This window comes from Petaurus breviceps, unplaced genomic scaffold (assembly GCF_028583685.1).
Source record: "Petaurus breviceps papuanus isolate PSGF00001 unplaced genomic scaffold, PetGlider_PUasm1.0 90352, whole genome shotgun sequence".
Classification (NCBI taxonomy): domain Eukaryota; kingdom Metazoa; phylum Chordata; class Mammalia; order Diprotodontia; family Petauridae; genus Petaurus; species Petaurus breviceps.
The window spans coordinates 534,375-557,300 of record NW_027187228.1 but is presented as its reverse complement, the minus strand read 5'-3'; the positions used below and the strand labels follow the sequence as shown (position 1 = coordinate 557,300).

Genomic DNA, 22,926 nt, shown 5'->3' with positions numbered 1-22,926 from the left:
GAGAGAGAGAGAGAGAGAGAGAGAGAGAGAGAGAGAGAGAGAGAGAGAGAGAGATCATGGTGGGAAATGTACTTGGGAACAAGAGATTAATTCCTAGCTCATTCCTAGCATGCTAACTGTATGCAAAAAAATTCCTGGGACTCGTCATTGGCACTCCCACTGTATGCTAAGGACCACTGGGTCTTCATCCTGCAACTGAACACTTCTGTAAGTGTTGTTTCTCCTAATTAAAATGAAAGTTCTTTAACAGCAAGGACTATTTGCATTTTTCTCACCATATTTTAGTAGTATTTTATTTTTGATCAATTACATGTCAAGATGATTTTTAGCATTCATTTTTATAAGCTTTTGAGTTCCAAATTTTTCTCCCACCTTCCACTCCTCCCAAAAATGATAGGCAATTTGATATAGGTTATATTTGTGTTATCATGTAAAACACCACATTAGTTATAGTTGTAAAAGAAGAAACAGATCAAAAGAAAAAACAACAACAAAAAAAGAACAAAGTAAGGGAAAACTTTGTGCTTTGATCTGCATTCAGAGTCCATCAGTTCTTTATCTGGATATGGACAGCATTTTTCCTTCCTGAGTTCTTTGTACTTGTCTTGGATCATTGTGTGACTGAGAAGAGCTGAGTCATTCATAGCTGGTCGTCACACAATGCTGCTGATGCTATGTACAATGTTTTACTGCTTCCACTCATCTCACTTTGCATCAGTTGGTACAAATCTTTCCAGGTTTTTCTGAAATCTGCCCGTTCGTCATTTCTTGTTGCACAATAGCATTCAATTACATTAATACACCGCAGCTTGTTCAGTCACTTCTCAACTGATGATTATTCTCTCAGTTTTCAATATTGTGCCACCATGAAAAGGGCTGCTATAAATAATTTTGCATAACTAGGTCTTTTTCTCTTTTTTATGATCTCTTTGGGATATATATATATATATATAGGCTTAGTAGTGGCATTGTTGTATCCAAGGGTATGCACAGTTTTATAGCCCTGTGGGCATGGTACCAAATGGTTAGATCAGTTCACAACTCTACCAATAGGACATTAGTGTCTCGATTTTCCCCACACCCTTTCCAATATTTATCATTTTCCTGTTCTCTCATATCAGCCAATCTGATGGCTGTGGAATGGGACCTCAGAGCTGTTTTAATTTGCATTTCTCTTATCAAGAGTGATTTGGAGGGGTGGCTAGGTGGCACAGTGAATAGAGCACTGGCCCTGGAGTCAGGAGGACATGAGTTCAAATCTGGCCTCAGACACTTAACACAAAACTAGCTGTGTGACCTTGGGCAAGTCACTTAACCCCAATTGCCCTACTTTCCCCTCTCCAAAAAAAATAAGAGTGATTTGGAGCACTTTTACATATGTCTATAGATAGTTTTGATTTCTTCATTTGAAAACTTCTCAGGTCAAGTTACATCAAGTCTCTGGGCAGCACATTTCTGTTGATCATCCACCAACTCCAGGACTCTCCTTCCCCTTTTATTTGTCCTTTAATTCCTTCCATGCTAGAGTCCACACTTTTTAATTTGTTTGGTCTAATAGCTCTAATACTGGTAAAGAACTTCCCCTGCCTCAGTGTGCTCATGTGTAAAACAGCGATATAAAAACTATTCATATCCTTTGACCATTTATCAATTGAAAAAAGGCTTGTATTCTTATAAATTTGACTCAGTTCTCTATATATTTGAGAAAGGAGGTTTTTTTGTTTTGTTTTGTTCAGAGTTTTCTTTTTGGGGGGAGAAGGTAGAGCAATTGGGGTTAAGTGACTTGTCCAAGGTCACTCAGCTAGTTTTGTGTTAAGTGTCCGAGGCCGTATTTGAACTCAGGTCCTCCTGACTCCAGGGCCATGCTCTATTTCCTGAGCCACCTAGCTGCCCTCAGAAAGGAGGTCTTTATCACAGATGCTTGCTGTCTTTCTCAGTATTTCTCAGCTTTCTGCTTCCTATCTAATCTTGATTTCATTGGTTTTGTTTGTACAAAAGCTTTTTAATTTAAGGAGATATTGTATTAACTGTCATTAGGAGTCTTCTGGAAAATACTTGATAACCACTTTGGAGACTTGTTGTAGAGGGGATTACAAATTTGGGTAGGGGGTTGGATCAGATAGCCTTTGAGATCCCTTCCAACTATGTCTATGATTCTATGAAAGGATTGAAGATGTGTCTATGAAAACATAGTAGAGACTCATTCCATGAAAAGCAGAAAAAGAAGAGGAGATTTCCAAGAGCTGTCTGGGTATCAGCTGCATTTATCTCATTCACAAAGCAAACCAGCAATAGTAGGCCCAAGCAGAATGAAGTTTGGGGTCCTTTTCCTTTCATGGAACTTGGTGGATGGATCCTTAAACTGAGTCACAGGTATAGAGTGATTACAGCAAACAACTTTGTCCACCTTAGATAAGATGGACCGAGATAAGGTGTTCCTTCATTTCTGTTTTTGTTTTTTTGTTTTTTGCTTTTTGGAGGGCAATCAGGGTTAATTGACTTGCCCAAGGTCACATGGCTAGTTTTTGTGTTACGTTTCTGAGGCCAGATTTGAACTCAGGTCCTCCTGACTCCAGGGCCGGTGCTGTATTCACTGCACCACCTAGCCACCCCTGTTCCTTCATTTCTGGAGGTCTGAATCCAATCACTCAGACCATTTCCATCCATATTCAGCTCTACCTCTCCCATATTATACTAGACATCGTACTTTTCCACCTGCTTCCACACCACCTTGCTTTTTTCCTTGTCCGGGCTGAGATTCCCCTATTTAGTCTGATTCCTCAGTTCTCAGGCCAAGTTACATCATGTCTCTAGGCAGCAGGTTTCTGCTGATCATTCACCAACTCCAGGACTCTCTTTCCCCTTTTATTCCTTCTTCAATTCCTTCCATGCTGGAGTTCGCATTTTTTTTAATTCATTTGGTCTAATAGCTCTAGCACTGGTAGAGAATTTCCCTGCCTCAGTCTGCACATCTATAAAACAGGGATAATAATAGCACCTACCTCCCAGGGTTGCTGTGAGGATGAAATGAAATAATACTTATAAAGGATACTACAAACTTTAAAACACTATATATATGCTATCTATGTATCATCTATCTATCTATCTATCTACCTATCATCTATCTTCAGTCTCTCCAGGACATCACCCCACAGTCCTCTAGTACTAATCAGGGATTGTCTGTAGAAGGATTGTTGAATTACGACATTTTAAAGTTGAAAGAGAATTTAGATATAGCCTAGTCCAATTCCTTCACTCCATGGAGGAAGAAACTGAGGCCCATAAAGAAGTGACTTGCCCTAGGAGCAGAACTGAGATTAGAACTTAGATCTTCTGACTAGAGATGGTATTCTCTCTACTGCAAGCAGAAAGAGGAGAATGGAGACCCTTCTAGAAAGTAATCACTATGTCTATCCAAGGAGAACCAAAAATTTAGTTCAAACTTTTATTACTTGATGATGGAGATACTGAAAAAAGAAACCATATTTGTAAAAATAATCATCATCATCATCATTTTATTGGTGAATTTGGGAAAAATTACCTAGTCACCTTGAGCATTAAGGTCCAAACTCTCCTGTTCCATATGATCAGAAGTCATATTAGAAACCTGACAGTCTAAGCAACAAAACTCAGGGACCATTAGAATGCATATTGTACTGCTGAGAGTTATTGCAAGAATAGACTTAACTAAGATTTACATCTGATATGTGTATATGGAAAGATATAGGTTAAAATGTGTGGTAATAAAGTAGCTATTAAAGACAGAAAAACCCAAGTCCTTTGTCTTTCATAAGAAGACAACCTCTACTACTATCTCCTTTCATCCAGCTGCACCTGTGAGAAGCCCTTCCTTTGGGTGTGAGAAAACGTATTGGAAAGCCTAATTTGGAGTCAGTTGCCATGCCTACTCTCTGGCAACACATGCAGGCTGTCATGGATCCAGCACTGGTAGGACAGTCTGACTGCCCAGACAACTGGGATGAAAGTGAGGGCCTACGGGAAAATGGAGCTGAAGGCCAGAATCCGAGATATAGGTTTACAGGGAACTGTCTTGTGATAGCAGTTGGGTAGAGTGATACCATCTATTATGAGCCTGAGCAGAACACATCTTTGGGATGCTGAAGGAAATGAGAGCCCTTCAGACTGAAAGCAGAAGTTTAAACATGGTTTAAAAAAGGGGTGTATATGGGGTGTTGCAAGAGCACTGGCTCCTCTGGTGTGAGGGCTTACTGAGACCTCTCCTTCTTCAGTGTCCACCTTCTGTCCAGCTCTCACCCGTGGCTCCAAGAAGCTGTAGCATGAGCAGCAGTCATACCCTGGTAAACCATCTGGGCAGACAGGCCAAACCAGGTTGGGGGTAACTGAGAGGCTGGTCTTGAACCTGTGGGTGAAGTAGGGGGATGTTTACCCCAAGCATATGAAGACTTCCCCTGGTGGAATGGGTGAATGAGAACAATTATTTCTTATGGCCATGAAGGAGGCTGAAGCACAGGCACTGTGCATCACTTAGAGTTTGGTCAAGGTCATTCACTGCCTTCTGGGTTATCACCAATCATCTTGATTCTGTCCTGCCACTGACTCAGGAAGAAAGTGAGGCTGAAGACTTTGGGCAATTCTGCCTCACTTAAATCCAATTCAGCAACAAGTCAAGACAATAACCAGGATGGCACAGGTCCTCCTAGAAAAAGGGCAAACAGCAACAAGCCGTTTCAAATATATAATTAATGTTTTGGACCACATTATTTAGCTGTTTGGGATACAATTACTTACCCCTTGAGTTGCAAATCTAAGATTGCTGCAGTCCAAGCACAAAGTTCAAGGACAATGCTTTGTTTATTACTCTGATATTCATTCCTTTTTCATTGTGAGTTCTTAACCTGGGGTTTGAGAATTTTTTTTTTAATTGGGTGATTGTAGTTCAATATGATTGCCTTGCTCGCTAATACTATGGATTTTATTTTATGCATTAAACATGGTATTATGAAAAAAGGTCCACAGGTTTCATCACATTGCCTGAAGAGCATATGGTACAGAAAATGTTAAGAGCCCTTGGCAGATAAGAACAAAATTGTGTTTGAAACATCGAAAAAAAAAGAAAGAAATTTCCTTGGAATTTTGTTCTGGGGTCAGAGTATAATTATCCAAAAGAGAGAAAATTATATCCTCGAGATCAAGTCCCTAAGACAGAATTTGGCTCATATGATCGCAGAACCTTGGGGGACCCTGGGAAGTTAATATTTTTTATAACAATGCCTGATTGTCATCCCTGTTATGATGCTTAGATTAAGGGTTGTAGGGTACTGGGGGCAGAACCTTCCACTAGGAGTTAGGAAGAAGTAAGAAGACAAAGATCTGGTTCCTATCCTTGGGAGCTCCTGGTCAAATAGTGAAGACATGGTCAAAAGCCTTGTCCATGGAGACCTCCTAGTTGCAGGGAAAGTCTCAGCCCTTGGGAATCTTCCAGGGAAATAGGGGAGACATGGTTGTTATACATGAGATAGGAGGGACTTGGATTATTTAAAAAGGTTAGACACATTCTAATTCGGACGGGAGGAAGCAGACATTAGATTGTGGGAAGATAAGGAGTTAGTTGGGGGATGAAGCTTAGCTGATGGAGTAGAGTACACAGTGTTCATAGGAAGAATTGAGGAAACAGTGGGAGACAGGAAGTGTGGGACCTGAGAGTGATCAAGAGAAGTTACAGTAGTTTGAGGAGAACCTGTGTCCGGCACATAGAGTAGGTGATGAATAAATTCTTGTTAGATGATTGATTGATAGATATTGCAGAAGAAACACTTTGGGCTTACTAAAAGAGTAGAACACGATCAGTAGATAGACCTGTTCAGGATAAAACAATCCCAATTTGACACTTGGTGCTAAAACCAAATTCTACAACAGAATAGGCCCAACTCCATCCAAGTGTTGAAGTTTCTTATCCTTGCCCAACATCCCAGCTCCTCCCACCCCACAAAGAGCAATCAGAAGCCAGAATGCTCCACTAATCAGTAATTACCTTCTCTCCCATCCTGTCTGAGACTTCATATAACATTTTCTTTGAAATTTCTCTAATGGGTTTATCATGTCGTTAACCAATGTTGGTATTTCTATCTCTCTATGAGACTATGATCTCAGTAACAGCTGGGATCATGCCATATAGATATAAAACATCTGGAGGCACCATCTCCAATACCTAGTACATAGTTTCCCATGTAGTAAAGGCTTGATACATGTCGAATGAATGGACAAATGAATGGTGGATTAAAACGAATTTTATTTACACATTCCCAGGCCCCACAATGAAGTTCCAGAATCCATCAGGAGAGACAGAAAGGGAGGGAAGAAGACAAGAAGAGTTGAGGACAATTCCAAGAGCCAGAGAGATGGAAAAAAAAACTGAAAGAGGATCTTAGGCCAGGTTGGCAAACCCCACTTTATTGTTGCCCAGGTCGAAGACAGAGTAGTAGTTCCTGAGGAAAACATCCCCAAGGATCCAGAGGGGCTGGCCACTCTCAGAAGCCAGGTAAGTGGACATGATCCCCACCTCACAGTAGTCACTATTGCCCTGGAGGTGAGAAGAAGAGAAGATGAGTCCATCAACCCATGAAGACACACTTCCTCTAGGAAGCTGGCCTTGACTCTCTGGTAGTGTAACACTGAGCAGAAGATATTTGTCATAGGCTTCAATTTCTTTCTCTGGGCAGGAAAGTTCTAAATCTTCCGAAGAAAACCTTCAGTGACCACCCCTTCTCATAAGGACCTGTCCCTCCCTAGATTAATCTTGCTGCTAAAGAGATGGGAAAGCAGGGGCAGGAAATGAACAGTCATTGCTTGGCATCATTGTTCTTTCTCTTTGTTGTTTAATATCTTTTTCACTTATGCTGGAAAATCCAAAAGAGCCCAGGTTATGTTTTCTATCTCTCCATATTCCCCCAACACACACACACCCCTACACTCCATGCCTAGCACCATGCTGAGCACATTACTTAATGTTTCTTATTCACTGATTGATTAGCATATCATGTGAGCTATATTGAACTTCTTAGCATACTGCCTGGCACATAGTGAACACTTCACTGATGCCTTATTTCATATATCTATCTATCCATCTATGTATCTCCCTACTTATCTGCCTATCTCTCTTTGCTGTGCCCCATAGTCCTTCAAGACAATTACCAAATGGGGTACAGAAGCCAAGTGAGGGAAGTTGCCCTGAGGAAGGACCAATCCAGTAACCAGAGAGGGCTAAGTATTGACCTCTAACCATCTCTCTCTGCTCTTGGCCCCAGGGGAGGACCTGCACAATGCAAAAGGCTGCCCCATGAGAAAGTGAGCTTCCCATCCCTGAGAGTATTCAAGCTGATGTTGAAGACCACCTCATGGAGATGTCATAGCAGAGATGACTCTTTTGTGTGAGAGCTGGACCAGATTATCACTGATACCCTTTCCAGTACTGGGAGTCTAGGATTCTATCACATTAAATCCTGGAAGAGCTATGTCATAGGGGTGTATCTATTTCCCCTAGACCCCCAAACCTGTGCTCTTTCATCCTTTTCTTCCCAAGGAACCTAGAGGGCAGGGAGCCAGGTATTTCTGAGGGTGTGATCTGGTCCCCCCTCTAACCTACAGATCAATTTTTCACTTCCTCCCAAGATGGAAAGTAGCTTCTCCCTCCAGTACTCTCCCTGATCACAGAGACCACCCCTGAGAATGCAAGAATGCCAAGGTGGGGTAATGAAGGGGACTTACCGTAAGGACATAGGCAGAGGGAGAAAGGGGGAAGTCGACACCATTGATGTTGAAAGTGAGGGTAGGCAGGCTCTGGATATTGCTGCAACTGACAAAGTACTGGAGGAGAGAGACAGAAGAAGGAAGAGATGTGTAGGGGCAGGTCCTTAAGAGCCCCGTCTGATCATGAGCCCTCAGAGCTTCTAGAATATGTTCAGGACAGAGACTCCCAGGCCCAGGTTCTACCTCCTATGATCCATCATCTCCATACCAGTCCTGTCCCAGAGCATTGATCAAACCATACGCCAAGCAAGGCACTCCTAACTCTCAAGTAATGCTCATAAATGAATGCATGGGTCAGAGCTGCAGGGTTTTTAGGGGAGCCAATAATGATGATGGCACCTTGTATATACTTAGCACTTTAAGGTGTACAGAGTGATTTCCTCCCCACAACCCAGTGAAATACCAAATCCAAGTATAATTATCCCCATTTTGTAGATGAGGAAACAGAGGCATAGAGAAGATGCCTTACAGCTCCTTCATCTTCCTCGGCTCCAATGTACTGCATCAGCTCAGAGAACATATCCTGGGGAACAGTGAGGAGGGAAGTGCCTGTATCCACAATAGCTTGACAACCATCAGAGCACCAGCCAGTAGACTCACCACCAATGGAGAACCTGAAGGAAGACAGCCACTGATGAGAGACAGGTTTTGTTTATGTGCCTTCCCTCCCCTTGCCTATATTCAAGGATGTCTCTCCAACATCATCCTCAATTTGCCCTTTGCTGACAAAATACCACTCCTCTTATTTCAGAGAAAAACCAGATTGAGGAATTCCCAGCCTTGATCATCTTGGTAGCCCCCAAACCAAGGCAAATGACTCTACTGGGCTTCACTTCTCTACCTTGAGCTAGGATGTGGGACAAAGGAAGTTTTCTGACTTCAGTCCCCTTCCTGGATTAGGGGTATGGATCCCACATAACCATTCTCCTTACTCAACTTTCTTATTTAAAGACCCATTATAGAATTTGTTCCCCTAGATTTCATCTGATCATTTCTTTGTAAAATCTATTTTATATTAAGACTCAGGATATCAGCCTGTGGGAGCCATGACTTTTCTCCCTAGACTTCAGATCTCTCCTCTCCAAGCCCCCATTTTTCCACACTGAAGAAATAATCTTCATTAATATATTCATTCTGAGTCCCTTTCCCCCTCTCCCCACCACACTTCACATACCCACTAATGCCAATCTGCCAGTAAGCTTCCTCAGTGACAGGGGTCCAGTAGATGTCTCCAGTGTACAGGCTGGTATCGACTCCTCCAAAAGTGACTTCACCACCATTGTCAGAATTCTCATCCCTGAGGACACAGGGAAAATATTGGCTTTGAGGAATAGGCAGGGACAGGCAAGGAAGAAGGGGTCCTACTCTTTCCCTTCTTCCTCCCACAACTTTTCTTACTCAGCCCACAGGCCCTGATTATTCATCACCTTTCTGTCACTCCTCCACTTCCCACATGAAGGAGCAACAGACCAGCCAAGGTCCCTTCTAGCAGCCAGGGTCAAGTGGTCAGTGAGCTTTGGAGCTGAGTCCTGTGAGCTCATCCTGGGGCAGCAGAAAGATGCATTTCCTAGGCCTCTGAATCTTTGCAGGAGCAGCATGGCAGGGAGGTGGAATTCTAATCCCACCTCTGACTAGAATGGCTATGTGAAGGTTAAGCAAGTCACTTAACTTCTCATTGAAATTCTCAAGATAATAAACTGAATTGAGGCAGTTAGGTGGTGCTGCAGTGGATAGAGTGCTGAGATTGGAATTAAGAAGATTCATCTTCCTGAGTTCAAAACCAGCCTCAGATACTTACTAGCTGTGTGACCCTGGTCAAGTCACTTCACCCTGTTTGCCTCAATTTCTTCATCTCCAGAACAAGTTGGAGAATGAAATGGCAAACCACTCCAATAGCTCTGCTGGGAAAACCCCAGATAGTGTCACAAAGAGTCAGACACTATTGAATGATTAAAAAAAAAAAGAACTTTCATTGGTAGACTTTCTTCCTGGGAACTCCTAATGAAATCAGAGAACCCTTATCTTTCCCTATCCGGTTGTGTTATCTCTAAAGGGAGGATGGATTAGGAAACTTCCAAGATTCTTTCCAGTCTGAACTGATAATAAGGACAATGCTCTCTATAGCCTCTCCTGGCTTTATGTCCCTCAAAATCTGTGAATATAGATGGGGCGAAGGGGAAGAACTGTGATTGCAAACCTCTGCCTGGCCTAGAGCTTCCCCAGCATCCCTGTACAACTCATGTCCCACTGTTCCCCAACACGCACAAGACTTGCCAGCCAGGTCAGTCTCCTCACTGTCTCCCTCACCTGCCTAAGCTTGTAAAGTTGATTGAGGAACTGTCCTGTCTTCATCAGCTAATCCACAGTAAGCCTCTTGAAGGCAGAGATGACCTCTTAGCTTCCCTACATCCCCTCCCTTCCCTGGAACTCCACCACATGGAGCCAGTGGTGGGAGGAGTTTGCTAAATGGGTCGAGCAGGAAGCTGTGAGTCAGAGCAGTTAGAGCTGGGGGAGAGAGAGGACTCATCCCCTTCCCCATTCCACCTTCTTGGCAAGTGTTCAATAAATGCCAATGAATTCATCCATTTCCCTATTGGGAGGAGAAAGGAAAGGAAAGAACCACAGAGGAGGGGTTCTTCAGCTTTTTCTGTGTGTGTGTCATATACCCCTTTGGAGGTCTGGTAAAACCTGTGACCCCTAGCACAGTATCATATTTTTAAATATATAAAATAAAATCCATAAGATTACAAAGGAAACTGATTACATTGAAAAACAGTTAAATATGTGAACATATATGGATTGTGTATATGTTTGTATAGATATTCATAAAGCCCAGGTTAAGAAATTCTGCCATAGAAAATTTTACCTGCTGGCACCAGGAGACCAGATAGACTCGGGAGGTGGCTGAGGGAACAGAGGAAGAAGTAAGCCAAGTCACCTACCCGCTAAGGTAGAAGGCAAAGACAGGTTCATTGAGCAGGTCCTCCTGCAGGAAGCCCTGCATGACAGTGGTGGCCCCACCAGAGCTGATGGAAGGATAGGCCAGGCCCAGGATCCCATCAAACTTGGCATACACAAAGTTGGTGCCAGGTTCAGTCTCACTCAGGCCAAACTCTTGGTTGGTGATGGAGATGCCCTGGATCTGTAGGGGTGGGGGAGAAGTCCATCAGGAAGGACTAACTCAGAAGAAAGCCATGGGGACAACAGCTTTTTTCTCAGGCATACAGAGGAGCTTAGTCTCCTCATCTTAGTAATGCAAGTGAGGAGAGGGTCACCATCCAGACTCTGTCCTGATGTAGCTGTTGTAGTGGAAAGGGGTTAGAGAAGGAAGGGTACCTACAGCATTTGGGGACTTTTCTGCAAGGGGGAAGCATGATACATAGCTTTGATCCTTTTCCCCACATGGCTCATGATCCTCAAGACTCCTGAAGCCAGACTAAGCTCACTGCAGAACGAAGAGGAGGAAAATCCAGGGAGGCAGAGCTTCTTCTCGTCTATGGTCAGTCTCTCCACAAACTTGAAGAGAACCTTAGAGCTCAGCTTGCTGCCTCTGGCAGCTGGACCCCCACATGTCTCTGCTCCCAGGTTTCCAAGTCCCATCACTGGAGTCATGCCCCCACCACTGGGTGTCCACTCATGCACTCCCTTTTACCACATTCTCCCCCATAACCACTCACTGTCACAGTGTCATAGCCAAAGAATCCAGTAAGACTCCCTGTTCCATACTCAAGAGAGAAGGTCTGGTCACTGCTGGAGAAGGTGGAAGAGTCACTGGGGTTGAACTGGGGATGAGTGGCTGCTCAGACAAAAAGAGGATGTCAGTAGATGCCAGTAAGTCCACATCTCATCACCCCATTTCCCACTTCACTGAATTGTGTTGCAATGGAAAGAGCAATCATGGAATCAGAAGATCTGGGTTCAAGTCTCATCTCTGCTATTCATTAGCCACATGACTCTGGGAAAGTCATATAACCTTTTAAAGCCTTGTAATGGTAATAAGAATTTGAAGATCATCCTTGCCTCTTAATAGGACAGTTGTAATCACATGGAGCAAGTGGTGGGAGGAATTTGCTAAATGGGTGGAGCAGGAAGCTGTGAGTCAGAGCAGTTAGAGCTGGGGGAGAGAGAGGATGCAGGCAAGGAGACAGCAAGGATTGTGAGTGTTTGTCTGAAGACTTTGCAATGGTGCATTAGCCTCTTTGTTGCTATGATGGATAGTTTTTTTCTGGTGTTGGGATTTGCCTTTTTGATATCTAAATAAATGTTTTACTTCTATCTTCTATATGGAGAATCTGTTATATTTTGTGATTCAGAACTATGCCGGCATATTCATAGTCACTATTAGTGCTGTGAATATCATGTTGGTGCTACAAGCCTCAATTTCCTCATACGTAAAATGGCAATAATAATATTTGTACTCCTTATCTTATGTACTGGCTATAAGTCTGTTAGCAGTTAAAGCCTGCTACCATGGGGCTCATTATTTGTATTATCACTGTCTCTGATGGCCCTTTTATGGAATCACCTATTCACCTCCAGCCCTCAGACTTGGACAGTGAAGAGCTGGCCTACTGGACGGGAGAGGAAGGTCCCTCAGGGGTTGAAGTTTAAAGAAGACAGCCACAGATGTTTCCCTTTCATGTCTGTTCTTTTCTAAGTGGAATTCTCATGTTTTATCCTTTAACAGTGCCCTTTCTTCTCTTTTCCACTTAACCTCTAAGGTCTCCCCCAGCTCTAACTCCCAGCATCCAAATCCTGGCCATTCTTCAGTACCCAGTTCAAGTGTTGATTCCCATGTGAAGTCTTCCCCTCCCCCAAACTCCTCCAGTACTTACTGTTGGTACCTTCCAATCTGACACCTAATGATATTCTGTCTTTGGGGTGGGGGGGGGGGTCAACACCTGTGATTCTGGGGATGTGTCACCCTTACAGAGTAGAAATTGCCTGAAACTTACAGTCTTACTATGTGTTTGTCCTTCTTTTTCAAAGAGCACCATGGCATCAAGAAAATGATGACGACTTACAATTGACTTTGATTTGAGGGAGGGAGGGCTGTGCAAGGTCACCACTCTCACTTTATGCTCCAGGGCCATCTGGATGCAGTGACCTGATATTCATCAGGATGGCAGGAGATGGCCCAGGATGCTATGAGAGACCCTGACCCTCTTAAACTAAGGCTTTTTCACGTACTCACTTGGAGTGGGGTAATGCCCATTTGGTGAATAGGCCTCTGTAAAAAGTGAGTCAAGGGATGGCTCCTTTAATTAGAAAAAAAAAGGAGAAAAATAAAGTTTGGAGGGGAAGACGCTCCCTGTGGAGCCTTTGCTGCTGGACTGGTTGGGGGGGGGGGGTATTTGGTTGAGTCAGAGAGGAGGTGAGTTCTGGGACAGTTGTACTGATAGCCCCTCCTCCTGCCCCTCCAAGGGTCCCTCTGAAGAGGTTCAAGTCCATGAAGCAGGTAATGAAGGAGAAGGAGTCGCCTTTGAGGTCCTCTTTGGGACTCTTCAGGGTCAGTCCCATTTGGAACTCTTGGAGCACCAGTCTTCTTTAGGACTGTTCAAGGACTGAATTGCTTTATGTGCTTCTGACTTCCCTCCACATACTAGGCACTTAATGAAATCTAGCTAGTGTACTCATTGAGATTTTTTAAAAGTTGCTTTGGGAGAGTAAGGACAACATGCTTGTGGTCACATTGTCAGAAAAAAGCAGAAACAGGATTTGAATCCAGGCTTTTCAAGATCAACAGAGAATCCTTGGGAACTGGGCTGCAGCTAAGGTTTGATCCACAATCACTTTCAGTGATGGGGGTCAGCAGCTTCCACATATTTATCTCCTCTGCCCCTTCTCAGCTGCCATCATACCTGACCACACCTTCCATTCCCTCTAAAATGGTTTTCCTCCACCTTTCTATTTCTGCCCAATGGCCAGATCTACAGTGACCCAAACCCAAGGATATTCACCAGAGCTATGGCACAAGTATGCATGTCCTGGCTACCTAGGAAGATGGCAGAGCCAGAACCAAATCCTACACTTCACTTGCATTCCACCCCCTCCATCGAAACAAAGTAGTTGTAACATAAAAATATGTAGGTTGGAGTAGAATAAAATGAGATAAAAGTGATTCTTCTCAGCTCTGCTTTGGGTGTCCTATGTGACCCTAAAAAAAGTGCTAGTCCATTATGTCCCTCAAGTTCACCCAACAGTCCTTCCTTGCCTCCTTTGAAGTAGGTGCCATATTTTCTGTAACTGACCACTTGTCCCCTCCCTATCCTATCCCCACCAGGGATACTCACTGCAGGCCTCGCTCTGGCAATAGACAGAGTTCACCCACAGGTTGGAGGAGCCAGTGTCAAAGAGGACCAGGAAGTTCTGGGCTGGGGTCCCGATGCTGATCTCCCCATAGTAGGACATCTAGGGAGGAAGGTTGGGTCAACACACTGCAGAGACCTGTCCTGTACCTGGCAAGTAGTAATTGCTTAAGAAATGCTAATTGTCCTGTACCCTGACACCATCCTTGCCCACCTAAGGTCTGGCAGCATCTAGCAAGGCTGGGCTGAAGACACAGTTGCATTTTATTCTTTAAACCTACCTTCTTCTTCAGTCCCCAGCCACAGTCACAGAAGCTTAGGGATGGAAGGGCCTTCAGAGACCATCCAGCCCAACCTATAGCTGAAAGATGGTTTCTGTTAAGTACCTGACACATAGTCATCTAGTCCTGACTTGAACAACTCTGGGAAAGGTAAACCTGATTAACTCAGGAGTCACTCTAATAACAGGTTGAATTTTTTTAATCCAAGTCTAAGACTTTACATTTCTCCCTACTTAGTCTTATCATATTCAATTTGGCCTAGTGCTCTAGTCTGACAAGATCTCTGTGGCTCCTGATACTGTCATACAACCTGTTCCTTAGCTATTCCCTTCTATCTTTGTCATCTGCCAATGAAGCAACATGGCAGGACCCATCTTGAATCTCAACATGGTCACCCCCATTAAAATGGAAAGTCCTTCCGGGCAAGGACTTTGTCCCTCCCTGCCAAACTGGGAGTTTCCTGAGGGTGGAGAGCATGTCTCCTTTTATCCAGGACCCTCCCCCCAGGAGATGCTCATCATAGCTGACTGGCACACTCTGAACTGTGGATCCCAAGGGGCCCAGGAGAGCAGAGAATCAGCCTTCAGCCTGAAGAGAGAGAGAGAGAGAGAGAGAGAGAGAGAGAGAGAGAGAGAGAGAGAGAGAGAGAGAGAGAGAGAGAAAAGATGCTCACTCACATCCATATAATTGTCCAGGGGCTCATAGCCAGCAGCAAACTGGTTGAAGTACTTGGTGGCAGGATCCTGTTTGTGGTGCTTCAAGAAGTCATGCAGCACTCCCTTCTCCTTCATCACCTGCTTCATGGATTTGAACCTCTTCAGAGGGACCCTTGGAGGGGCAGGAGGAGGGGTTATCAGTGCAACTGTCCCAGAACTCACCTCCTCCCTGACTCAACCAAGCCCCCCCCCGCCCCCCAGTCCAGCAGCAAATGCTCCACAGACCAAGGTCAACAAGAGCTCCAGAACAGGAGGCATAACTCCCTCCTACCTTTGGCTATGTCTATGCAACCTGGTCTTTTTCAGATCCAGCTTTTCAGCAATGAGGTCTTACCCTTCCCACTTCAGATACCATCTTCCAAGATAGACTCCAGCTGGTAGTATGTTCTTTCCTTACTCAGAAGTTCCTTTATATTGATTTTTTTATATTGCTGTTCATTCATTTCAGTCAACTCTCCATGACCCCATTTGGTGTTTTCTTGGCAAAGATACTTGAGTGGATTTTGCCATTTCTTTCTCTAGCTCATTTTACAGGTGAGGAAACAGGAAAACATGGTAAATGGCTTGTCCAGGGTCACACCGCTAATAAGCAGCTGAGGCCAAATTTAAACTCGTGAAGATGAGTCTTCCTGACTTCAGACCTGGCACTCTCTATCTACTACAGCACCCCCTAGCTGCTTCTTTGTTACTTTTTCTTTTCACTTCTTTTTTCTACTTTTTTCTCTGCATGGGTTCTACTTTCTCCCCACCTCACTACTGTCTCCCAGGCAGCTAGGTGACATCATGGAAAGAGCTCAAGACCTGAAGTCAGGAAGACCTGAGTGCAAATCTGCCTTGAACACTAGCTGTTTGACCTTGGGCAAATCACTTCAGCTCTGTCTGCCTTAGTTAACTCAATTGCAAAATGGCAATAATGATGTAACCCCTCCTCCAAGTCCATAGGTAGGAGGCTCTCTTCTTATTGGTGGAGATGAATACCCTGCCCTGGGTGAGGGGGCAGGGTGGCACTGGCAAGTGGTGAGAGAGCTCCAATCATTGCCTGTCCCTTTTGGGACTCTCTAAGCAGGGGTCCCCTTTGAGGTCCTCTTTGGGACTCTTCAGGGTCAGTCCCATTTGGGACTCTTGGAGCACCAGTCTTCTTTAGGACTCTTCAAGGACTGAATTGCTTTAGGTGCTTCTGGCTTCCAACTTCAAGAGAGGAAATGGAAGAGTCCAACACCACTTGAGGTTACTGAAAGAAAGGCCTCTGAGAAGACATGAGAGGAGCCAGCAGTGTCTATCATGTCTCTGTTCCCAGTTTGCTACCCTAGAGACTTTGGGGAGTTTTTTCTTAGGTCGGACCCAGGACATTCTCTTGGCTGAGCTGAGTTATTTCACCCCCAATGGGAGAGCTTCTTCACTCTATGGCCTGATATATATTCTCCTATGCATACCTTCTCTGATTTCTGTTCTGCTATGATAAATGAGTTTTCTTTGCTATTCTCTGTGGGTGTTCATTGTGGAATTGGTGTTTGATAAGAAAGGGGTCAAGTCTTGGATATAGAGCTTGGGGTCCCCCTTCTCCCCAAAATTACAAAGTAATCAAAAGTTAGATGGAACCCAGTTATATCCCCTAGACTCAAAATATTTAAGGGAACAGATGAGTATAATGCTATTCTGAAGAGTGGCCTCCAAACCAACCTCCTCCTTCCCCTCCTGGAAAGAATGGAAGTTGCTCTTAGATAAAGGGGAAAGGAAAAGAGGCTAGACATGTCTTTTCTGCCTCCCTTAGAACCCCAGACAGTGACAGACCTTCAAAACATATGGGTCCCTCTCTACACCAGTCATTCCCTCCAACAATAACATCTACCTCCCAGAGTTGCTGTGAGGATCAAAAGAGAAAAAAACTTGTAAAGCACTTAGCATAGTACCTAATGGGTTATGGTACCAGGACCCCAAAATCACAACCCAGATCCTCAACTTTCCCACATAGCCCCACCTAGATACTCAATAATCCTTTCAACTATCCTTTCATTGTGGCCTAGTCCAACCCTCCATTCTCTGTTACCTCTGACCCAGCCATTCCTTCATTTTCTGTTACCTTTGGACCACCCCAGACTACTTTCCACCTCTTAATTCCACCTAGACCCCTCCTCTCTTACCTCCAGATCATCCCAGGATTCTTGCCACTCCTTGATCCCATCCAAATCTTCCCACAGTATTTTTTCATATGAAAATTCAGTCCTGTCACTACCAAATGCTCAGACTCACTAAGAACCCACCCCAAGCAATGTTCTAATAAACTACTTGGACTGAAAGAAGGCTTGAGTGATGGAATTCTTTCCAGGAAGACCCATGCCCTCTGCCCTTCCATTTCAGGGTTCCCAAGACCCCAAGATCACAACACTGCCTAGCACATAGTAGGTGCTTACTTAATACCTGTTTCCTTCCACTATCACATCCATCCTTCCTCATGGAATGTAAGTTTCTTCAGGAACTATTTCATTTTTTAAAAAATGTTCCATGCTTATCTTATACACAGTAAGTGCTTAATAAATGTTTGTTGGTTTTAATTGAATTGTCACGGATGTGGAAATTCTGAGTTGGAGGTTGTGGTTGGCAAGGATGGGCCTAGAGGCACTGAGTCAATCCCCTACCTATGGCCATTTGCCACATAGCCCAATTTCTTTGGGATCCTTCTTTGTCTTTCTGAAGTCTTGATGCTACAGACTTACTTGATGATCATCACACAATGACCTACTTTCCTGGTCCTCCTCCCCCTTACTAAGATCATAGACCTGAAGCTCCTAGGGATTTCAAAGGTCTTCTAGCCTAACCCTCTGATTTTGCACATCAAGAAACCAAAAGGCAGGGAGCTTAAGGGACTTGCCCAAAGTCACCTGTGTTGTAAGTGAAAGATCCAGAATCAGAATCCAGGTGCTCTGACTGCAAAGTCAACACTTTTATACCTTTCCCAAAATGTCTCTGGAGTCTCATCTAACTCATTGTATAGCTAAGGGAGCAGAAAGATGGTTCAGTGATAGAGAGAAAGAACATGGAGTCCAGAAGATCTGAATTCAAATCTCACCTATTATGCTTACTAACTGTGGGACCCTGGGTAAATCACTTAACTTCTCTGTGCCTCAGTTTTCCTAATCTGTAAAATGGGGACAATATTTTTTTAAAAACCCACTTAATTCGGAGGGTTGGTGTAAGGATCAAATGAGTTAACACATGTAAAATAAATTGAGGGGGAGTATAGGGATAAGCATTTATATGGTGCACACTGTGTAACAGGCACTGTGCTCAACACTTTACAAATACTGTGAGCATTTTGTGACCCTTCAGGCACTATATACATGCTAACCGTTATTATTGTTATACGGAAATAGACCTGATTTGCACATTCTACTACAGGTAGTAAGCAGCAGATAGGATTCCAACCCAGCTATTCTGACTCCCAATTCAGGGCTCTCCCTAGTACACTGGGCTTCCTTCTCCCTTCTCTTTCCTGTGCCCAGGTCCCTGCCATCAGTTTTATCCAACCCCACTCCCACCCCAAACTCAGCACTTACTTGATTACCTTGCCTGCCTCTGAAAAATAGAGGCAGACAAGGGCAATTATTAGCAACTTCATCATGATTGGTTCCTTCTTCAAGCAGCTCCTGCAGTTACCACTTCCTGAGGTATTCTCTGAGCTGAAGAGAACCCCTGGGGCCTCTCCTATATATACACCTGGAATAGGGTAGCTTCCCTTCTCCCCACTTCCCTCTGCCAGTCTCAGTAAACAGAATAATCAGTTGGTATAAATGGCAGGTCAGGAGCCAACAGGGTCTTAACATTTTATCCAAAGCACGGCTGCTTAATCTGCTGCTAAGTACCCAGAGCCTCTTGGTCCCAAACAAATAGAGCCAATGCTAACAAGATAACCAAGTACAAATTAGATGTGGGACCCCCTCCCTTCTCCTCATGCCCAAGGCTATCACATTTAGCTTGGGAGGGGAAAGGAATGGAGTGAAGTGGTCATGCTATTGCTCTCTAGCTTACAGAGAAGGACTATGTAGAGAAAAGATTAGGAAGGGCTTTAGTTGATAAAGGAAAATGGAAAGACAATCTTTTGGAAGAAAGAGTCCTTGAGGCCTTGGGGTCACTCTTTCTGTAAGGAAAAGTCAGTCTGGGCTAGTGGAGAGACCCAGGTACCCATAGATTGAGGGACTGGTGGGATACCCTCAGGATATGGGGTGGTGGGTCTCTGCTTCTCCATATATCAGGCACAAGGTCAATGGGTTAGAGCCCAGGATACAGACCTTAAGAAAGACTGATCCTATTGCAGAATCATTAAATCCAGCAGGAACAGTAAGTGTAAGCTCCATGAGGGGAGGGACCATGAGGGAAAGAAACTTAGAATTCATTTATAGAATGCATTTTGTCCAACCCCTTCCTTTACTAAAGGAAGAAATAGAGGACCAGAGGGGTTAAATTTCTTCTCTCTACCCTCTTCTCTTCTCTCTCTGAACTCTCATTCTTCATGAGTTCATCTACAATTCCCCATTGCTTTCACTGTCATTCAGTTAAATTCAACAAGAATTTTTAAAGTATCTCTTTTGTCAAGCACTTTGCTAGGGGCTAGAGATATAAATTTTAAAAATCAAGTAGTATTTGCCCTCAAGGACCTTATATTCTTCTGGGGTTGGGGTTAAGGGCATCAACAAAGACCTGTGATGTCAATTCCCCGACATCTGTGCAAATATTTACCACTGCATAGATTCCATAGATAACTTGGTATGGCCAAAAAACCTCATCATCCAATAACCAATATTCTGGTGATGAGTTCTTCCACTCTTAGCTAGGGCTGGTTCTGGTCCATAACTGGGCCTACACTTCCTAGCTTGATAGGATCATTCTAGAGCCTGGGGTTCCCTAACAAACTATTTGAGAAACTAGTCACATTCACACAATGATGACAAACTGGGAAGGAAATTTAGTGGAGACTTTTATGTACACCCATTTTAATAATGACATGCAAAATAGAATTAGGAAGGGCAATTTGTTTTGCACATCTGTTTTGAGGGCAAAGATAAAGAACATGTCCCTTATCTGTGCCAAAGACACCAACATAACCCCCTGCTAAGAAGTCAGCCCTGTCATTCTAAATGGAACCTAAATTAGACCCTCTTCTCTTTCTCTACTTTCTTGGTGTTTTTCCAGCTCCCAAAAGTTTAATGATGCAGATGATTTCCACATCTATATATACAGCCCTAACCTCATTCCTGAGTCTCAGTCCCACATCACTGACTCCCTATTGGACGCTGCTAAATGATTGTCCCCAAAACATCTCATATTCAAGATCACCCAAACAGAACTCATTATCTTTCCTCCCAAACTCACCCCTCTTCCCAACTTCCCTGTTTTGGTCATGGACACCATCATCCTTCCAAGTCTCAAAGGTTCTCAGTCAGCTTTATCCTTCAGTCTTTACTCTCACATAGTTAGTCAAGGGGCAAATCTTGACAGTTCTCCTTTCACAGAATCACTGGAATCAGGCCCCTTGTCTCTGCTCACACAGACACCACCTTAGTCTCATCATCTCTTGCCTAGATCATTGCACCCACTTCCTGACTGGTCCCTCTGCCTCACTTCCCTTCACCTCTCCTATCCATCCTCCCCAGCTACTAAAGCTATTTTCCTTAAGGTTCAAATCTGACTGTCACTCTCCTAGTTAATAAACTCCAGTTTTCTCCCAGTACAATCCTATTACAAATAATAAACTCCAGTATTTTCTTATTATCTCTAGGATAAAATATAAACTCTTTCGTTTGTCTTTTAGAGTACTTCACAATCCAGTGACTCTCTAGCCTCGGTTGCACATTGGGCTCCCTCCCACTTCAGGCAATGCAGTCCAATTGGTCTTCTCTCTGCTCCTTACGCAGGGCACTCCAGCTCCTGTTTATAGGTTCCATGCCTAACATGCTTTCCCCCATCACCTCTATCTCATCAAATCTTGTTTTTCCATCAAGATGCAGCTTAAGCCCCATCTTGTACATGAAACTTTTCCTAAATTCCTCCAGCTGCTAATTCCCTCTCTCCCTGACCACCTGGTATCAAACTTTGCTGTTGCTGTTGCTCCGTTATGTCCAACTCTTGGTGACCCCTGGACCATAGCATGCTGGACCCTTTCCAACCTGAGAGCCTCGTATTCCAATGTCATATCTTTTAGCATTTTAATACTGTCCCTGGGCTTTTCTTGGCAAAGACACTGGAGTGGTTTGCCATTTCTTTTTTCTAGGGGATCACTTTTTGTCAGAACTCTCCACTATGACCTGTCTATTTTGGGTAACCCTGCACGGCATAACTCATAGTTTCATTGAGCTATTATGCAAGCCCCTCTTCCCCAACAAGGCAATGATGCAGGAGGGATATCCAATTACCTTGTAATTATTTGAACTTATTCCTCCATTCCTATCCCCGTACTGGCAGAGTTAGAGATCCATGGGTCATTCAATAGGCAAGGAAAGAAAGATAGTGTGAGAAAGAAGAGGAATGAGGTAGAGTAGAGTTGAGCCAGAGGCTCAATGGGGACATTCAGAGGGAATGGAAGGTCTCACTTGGCCACAATTAAAGCCTCCCCAGAAAGGCTGAGTATCGGGGAGAAAAGAGGCACAATAAAAAATATCCTACTAGAGGCTCATGTACATGAATGCCTAGTACAGCTATGTCCTCAGCAAAGCCCAGGATCCATCGCTGGAGGGCTGTGGCAGGCACAGGGGTAGGGGCAGGGAACCTAATCATGTGACCTCTGGATAAGGGAATAAGAACAGGGAACAGGGATCCATTCAAAAACCCCAAACTAAATACTGATAATGAGTTCTGAGTGCTCACCCTTCACCCCTCCTCACCTCTCCCAAGCCCGAGGCCTTTGATTGGGTTCTTAGCAGGATGTGGTTATCTACAGGACTGTGGAACTGCACCCCCACCCCTTACACCCTCAGTTCCTGAGAACAACAAGATCTAGCTGCAGAACTCAAGACAGGCAGGTACAAAGGGCAGGTATGGGGAGGAGGGGCCACCCGGGAGCCTGGAGGTGGGAGGTCATAGGCACTGCTCAGCTGTTCTCAGGGTGGGCTTAGGGCTAGGAAAGCAAGGCCATTCTAGCTATTGAAGGCTGGCAGTGACTTTATTAGAACTCCTGCTGTTGAGAGAGGGTCTAGGAAAGGGAAACTGAGGTCTGTAGAGATGACTTATCTTTCTAGGTGGGGGAAGGGGCTGGGGGGACATTGGAGAGGCCCTGGACCTCTTCTCTGTGCCTTCAATCCCTTCCCTCTGGTTGAGAAGTGAGAGAATCATTCACAGAAAAGAAACAAAAGAGAATAGAAGTCTCAGTGATTCTCTGCATAGAGGATCCCATTTGAGTATTTCAGAAGTGGGATTCTTCACCTTTTCTTGTTACTTGGATCCTTTTTGTAGTCTACCAAAGCCTATGGAGCCCTTCACAGAATAATCTTTTTAAATGCATAAAATAAAATACATGGGAGCAGCTTCATGGCACAGTGGATAGAGCATGGACCCTGGAGTAAGGACCTGAGCTAAATTCCAGCCTTGAACATCTGACATTTACTAACTGTGTGACCCTGGGCAAGTCACTTAACCCCAATTGCCTCTACGAAAAAAAAATAAAGTGAAATACACAGGATTTCAAAAGGAAACCAATTCTGTTGAAATATAGCTCTCAAAACAAAATAAACAAGTTCACAGAACCTAACTTTAAAAAAATCACTTTAGAGCTGGAAGGGAACTTAGTTCAACAACCTCATTTTACAGAGGAAGAAACTGAAGCCCACAAGAAGGGAAATGACT

At 44.0% G+C, this 22,926-nt stretch overlaps 1 protein-coding gene across 1 annotated transcript; it reads right to left on the bottom strand.

Annotated features, from left to right (window-relative positions):
- Nucleotides 1–6,406: 6,406 nt before the first annotated feature.
- On the bottom strand, nt 6,407–18,709 carry PGC (progastricsin). The gene is given in 9 exon segments (XM_069108299.1): nt 6,407–6,562; nt 7,747–7,845; nt 8,258–8,402; nt 8,963–9,078; nt 10,727–10,930; nt 11,466–11,584; nt 14,082–14,199; nt 15,055–15,205; nt 18,648–18,709. Coding segments are annotated over 9 exon segments (1,170 nt in total).
- Between the last annotated feature and the right edge of the window lie 4,217 nt (nt 18,710–22,926).